This window comes from Saccopteryx bilineata, chromosome 3, assembly GCF_036850765.1.
Source record: "Saccopteryx bilineata isolate mSacBil1 chromosome 3, mSacBil1_pri_phased_curated, whole genome shotgun sequence".
NCBI lineage: Eukaryota > Metazoa > Chordata > Mammalia > Chiroptera > Emballonuridae > Saccopteryx > Saccopteryx bilineata.
In genome coordinates, this window is record NC_089492.1 from 253,192,205 (window position 1) to 253,198,204 (window position 6,000).

General features: G+C 34.1%; 1 protein-coding gene across 6 annotated transcripts in view; it reads left to right on the forward strand.

Annotated features, from left to right (window-relative positions):
- The window catches only part of SPATA6 (spermatogenesis associated 6), a 107,479-nt gene extending 102,691 nt beyond the window's left edge, over positions 1-4,788 (forward strand). For all 6 annotated transcript variants that reach the window (XM_066269243.1, XM_066269247.1, XM_066269244.1 and 3 more), the window contains exon 13: positions 4,541-4,788. In XM_066269243.1, the coding sequence (XP_066125340.1) occupies positions 4,541-4,721 (181 nt within the window). In that variant the 3' untranslated portion in view covers positions 4,722-4,788. The remainder of the gene's footprint in view (positions 1-4,540) is intronic.
- The last annotated feature ends 1,212 nt before the right edge of the window (positions 4,789-6,000 follow it).

Consider the following 6,000-nt stretch of genomic DNA (forward strand, 5'->3'; position numbering starts at 1 on the left):
TTTTTTTAAAAAGGAGCTTTGTTTAAAGGATATATTTATATTCAGGAAATATGGGTTGCTGCATATTTATGTTATTTATCAAAGTTTAAAATCAGTGGTCTGGAAAAGTTTGTGAGGATTAGAAAAGGGAAGTGTTATGTTCATCTTACTTTTTAAATGTATATTACTCTTTATTTAATACAAAAAACACATAACACATGTGTAAAAGGCCCTGTCACAAAGGATAGCCAGGAAACATCTATACTAAATAAAATTAGGCTCCTACTTTAAAACAGGGTTTTGCTAGCTACATCAGGAATTTGAGCAAGGCTATTATAAAAAAATAATAACAGAAAAGAAAAAAATTTCCTGCACTAAAGAAGTACACCCATGAGTTACTTTCATCTTTAAAAACAAAAATATGATTTGGTAATTAGACTGGCTTACTTAATACTGATGTGTGGCATCTGAATGGTATTAGGACAGGGCCGGTGTTCAACTTGTAGCTCCTTAAAGAATACTAATAGACAAACAGAATTGTTTTTATGATTTTGTGGCATTCTCATAAACAATTATGGTCTAAACTAGATATTATTAGGTAGGTAGACTGCTGGCTAGATAATGACATAGAAAAAAATATCAGCAGCAACCCAAATTAGTTTTGGAAGCCATAATAAGCAGTATTTCATGATATTATGCTCAAACTTATAGGTGCTTGAGTGATAACTGCTTTTAGAAATGAAATATTTGTTCATTATTTTATTTATTTATAAAACTACTGTGAAATATTCTGGCTATACTCCATATTATGTTCATTTTATGGCTAGTAGTTTTTTTGTTTCTTTTTTTAATTGGAACTATGGGTGGGATTTCAAAATAGATTAATAAAACAAATGGGATGTTCTCTTGGACATGAGAATGATACTGAGTTTAACTTGCGTTAGTGAAACCAGAGGGATGACTCAAAATACCAGTTTAAAATAACTGATGTTTTATCCTCTTTACTTATACACTAAAAATAAAATTTGAGGTTAAGGAGACTTTCTTGTAATCTTTTAATTTTTATTGAATTTATTGGGGTGACTGATTAATAAAATTATGTAAGTTTCACGTGTCCAATTCTATAATACATCATCTGTATATTGTATATCTTAATTCAGTTTCCCATCATAGTAGAAATTCCTTCTGTATCCTCCCATTATAAGCTCTTTACTGCCTTCAGAATAAAATTCTCTGTGTGACCCTTAACAGTTAGATCGTACTTTATTCTTACCTCTGATGCTATATCTGGTGTTTTATGACATTCCAGACTGTTTCGTGCCTTGGTTCTATCAATATTACAATAAGATACCTGGAATAACTCATCTTATTTATCTTGCAAATACCTACTCATTCTTCTGGACTAAGTTCTAGTTATTCCCTTACCTTATCTTTTATGACTTCTCCTTTATTCTTCCCTTTTCTCTCATATATAATTTCAATTAGAAATATTTATTTCACAATGATAATTATTTTATTATATGTCTATCTTGCCTTCTTTTATTAACTATGATCCCTTAAAGACACAGATGTTTTACTTATCTTTCTTTTTTGACTGTATATTAAGGTCTCTGAATTGTACTCAATCTTAAAAAAATAGTTCAAATGTTAAAGTTGGGACCTTTTTAAACAATGACCAATTGTATTGTTGAAATTCTAAGGCATTAGTTAGGTAAACTCATTTTATGATTGTGTTATTTAGTGACATCTCTAGATAAGGAATTAACAATGGAATTAATAATGAAAGATGTTAGACCTTATTTGTTGTGAGTGGCTCATTTCTATACATTCTTACTTAGGGAAGGGAAAGCAATGACCTGTAAGGAAGTATAAATAACCAGTCTTCAGTAAATTAATTTGAGTAGACTTCTGTTAATGTTTATTATATATAGTTCCTACTAATTAATAAAAAAAGATAAATAACAACATGCAATTTAATCCCTAAGTTTTTAAAAAGTTTTCCTGTAGAAAACTAAGCCTCTAGTTCAGTGCTGTCTACAGCAGGGGTCCCCAAACTACGGCCCCCTAAAGCCATTTATCCGGCCCCCCGCCGCACACCCGGAAGGGGCACCTCTTTCATTGGTGGTCAGTGAGAGGAGCATAGTTCCCATTGAAATACTGGTCAGTTTGGTGATTTAAATTTACTTGTTCTCTATTTTAAATATTGTATTCGTTCCCATTTTGTTTTTTTACTTTAAAATAAGATATGTGTAGTGTCTATAGGGATTTGTTCATAGTGTTTTTATAGTCCGGCCCTCCAACGGTCTGAGGGACAGTGAACTGGCCCCCTGTGTAAAAAGTTTGGGGACCCCTGGTCTACAGTGTACTTGGTACTTGTTAGAAATTTGAGTTCTTGGACCCTCAAACATATTCAACTTGTAGTTCTGTAGTTGAGGCTGAAAAATCTGAGTTGCAGGAAGCCCTCCAGATGACTCAAATGCATATATTAAAGTTTGAGAACTACTGCTACAATTTATCAGTCAACTTCGATATCTTTAATGACATTTTATTTTATCTTTATTTTTGTATGGTATCTAATGATACAAATACAAATAAAAATGAATGACTACTTAAGATATAGAACATACCCCATACCTGTAAGGCGCCCTTGCCCCTAAGCAATTGCATCTTTCTCTTTCCATAGAAATAACAACTATTATAACTTTTCATCATTTCTTTATTTGCTATACCACACATACCTATCTTTAGTCAATAAGTTATTTAATTTTTCTTGTTTTAAACTTTATATAAGCAATTATAATTGTATATTGTTTAAAGTTTCCCTTTGCCCCTCAATTGTTTTATTTTTTTGTTTTATCTATGTTTATAGTTACATATTATTAATTGCCCCTGTAAATAGTTATTCAGGTTGCTTCTAGCTCTTAGTTCTGTTACAAAGAGTGTTATTATGAACATGTTTGTACAAGGGACACATGTGCAAGAATTTTGCTGGGATATCAAGCAGTTGAATTACTGGGTTGAAGTTGCATATTTAAGCTTACTGAGTCATGCCGAACTGTTTTCCAAAGTGAGTGTATAAATGTTTTCACTATATCATCATTGATAGTGTCAAACTCTAGAAATGATAGCACAGTTACTCCATGCCTATCTTAGTGGTCACTTTTATGGTGCAGTTAGATTGACTTCAGGTCAAATAGCAGATACATCAATAAACAACTGCAAGAGTTTCTGTTTCACAGTTGACAATAGGGGACTGGTGAGTTAGGGAAGAGATTGTGGAAAGTGACATTCCGAGAAATGAAGAAAAGATTTATTGTATTTAATAGGCAGGACATTTAGTTTTATATGGCACAGACTTCTCTAACAGGCCTGAGAGCTTTTATCTATAACAGGTACTTAATTTATGGAAGTAGGTCAGTTGCTGGCTTGAGCCGGGAGTCGCTGGTCTGATCCCTAGCCGAGGCACAGACAAGCAGCAATCCGTGCACAGCTAAGTGGAACAATGAATTGGTGCTTCTTTCTGTCTCTCTCCCTTCCTCTCTCTCTCTCTCTCAAAAAAAATAAGTAAATAAAAATTTAAAAATAAAATAAACTTCGTCTTTGAAAAAGTCAACATTTTATTTCTAGGAAATGATGCCATAAGCCCAGTACTTAATGTTTATGATAGTAAAATTACAACTTTGGTGTGTTTTTAAAAAGTACTATCAAGCCTTCAGAAAGAGTTGCCTTTTCTTCCCTATTTCCATGTCAACTATTTTGTGGCTTCCTATCTATTCTCTCTCTCTTTTCTTGCTCAGAATTACAGTGGATCCCTACCACTTCAAATACACTCTTCTCAGGGTTTTTTTTCCGTTTTCCAAAAGTGGTTCATATTCAGTCACTCTCTGCTCTTCCTGAAGGATAATAGCAGCATGCTGGAGTAGAAAGGGCATTAGAGCCTCACAGGCACTTGGGAGCTGAGTAGTCTGAGGAAGTCACTTGATTTCACTGAGTCCTAGTTTCCACGGTTACTGACTTCAGAGGATTGTATGATTTTTTTGATAAACTTATATAAATACAGGTAAAATACCTAGTAATTCAGTGTCTCCTAATTCATAACTTCTGTGTGCAAGGTAAGAACTGTACTATGCACCTTACATATACTCTTTGTTTTTTAAAACAATACTGCAGAAATACAAAAAAGGAAGCTGAGACTCAATTGCCTAAGGCCCCCAGCCTGAAAAGGACCATCTGCCATTCAGCCAGGTCTGCCTGACTGGAGAGGCCAGGCACTCTCATTAGTGGCTGTGCCCATCACCTGTGCTCTGCCTTCACCACATCTCACCTTCCTCTGTCCTCTGAATCCCTTTGTACTCTGTCTCTCACAGTTCCCATTTTCTTGTTTTTTCGTTGTTTTATACACAGAGTCACTCTTTGAAGGTGCAGGCCTTATTGTCTTTTATTTCTCATAGTCCATACAGAGTATACCCACCTATGAAGCACTCCACAAATATTTGATTTATATAGTACTGCCTCTCCTCTAGTTTCACCATTGTGTAATCTCGTGTATCCTTTTTTATAGCTCATTTCAGCGGCCACGTGGCACTCTCCATTTGGATGATGGTGAATACTGGTCCAACAGGGCAGCCTCTTATAAAGGAAAATCCCACCGTTCCACCTTTGAGAACAGCATGGACAAGATTTATAGGAACTTATACAAAAAGGCCTGTGACTCTGTTTCTCATACACAGGAAAGCTTCTGAGACCATCCATGATAAACTGTATGAGTGTCTGTGTCAGCTGCTCAATGAAAACGTTTGATGTGATCAATATCTGTATTCCTTTTTTTTTTTATAACAGGTGGCTCTAATTGAGTCCAGTAGTTAGACTTGAATAGGTTAATTACTTTAAGTGGTAAATGATCATATCCCAGTATTTTTTGTCACAGAAAAGAGTGCTTTATTCTCAAAGTCAAAGTTCTGCAGCACAATCACAATGTCCAAAGTGATGATGAGAAGGCTATTCTGTCACATGTATCTCCTATCAGCATCTAAAAATCCAAGAATAGATCCTCTCTAAAAATGTTCTGCCTTAATCACCTTGTAATTTTATTTCTATATGCTTAACTGGTTTTCTTGTCTGAGTAAGATTTAATTAATATTAACTTTCTTTTTTGGTAATGAGCAAAAAGATAAACTGTATAGAAATGAATTTCCCAAGAGTTGAAAGCCTAACTGGTATTTTCTGCTGCTTCCTCCTGAGAAAAGGATATTGACATTTCTTAGCTCATAAGAAATCACTTTCTGTTTAAAGTTTACATCATCATGCACTCCCTCTACTCCAGAAGAACTTTCTACGTTACTCGAAGTGCGTAACAGTTACCTAGAATAGCAGAGGCCACGGATGACCCAGAATGTGAATAGCTTACTTTTAAACATAGATTTCTTTGCCTGATTTTCTTCCAGGGCCGTATATTTTGGTGCAAACAGATCAGAAAACAGCCTCAAAAAAAACCAAAAAACAAAAAAAATTACGGTATGTTGTAATTTAATCTATTTAGAGTTTTCATAAGTACCAGTGGTCCAAGAAAGTTGTATCCTTACTTTAAAGGACACTTGGAACCAGAAAGAGAGTAAAATATTATAGCACAACTTTTTGTTGTAGGCACTGGAAAGTCTGTTGGTTGAAATAATTAGCTACTGTGACCATTTGAAGAAATCAGTTACCTCACATTTACCAGAGTAGAGGGAAAGCAGAGAATAGGAGATAAGTACACTTGGCTTACAAGCTTGGAGTTGATGCCAAAATAGTGTTTTCTTATTAATTCCATCTTTGATTAATCCTAGAGCTATGATTTTTAAAGGAAGAAAAAATTGGCTTGAACTTTATTTAAATTGAAATTAACTTGTAAAAGTGGGTGACTTATTGTATTAGGAGAAAATATTATAATACTTGGAGTCTAATAATGGGATTCTTTAACTTGACATTAAGAATGGTTTTTTAAAAACTTTTTATTGAATTTATTGGGGTGACATCAGTAAA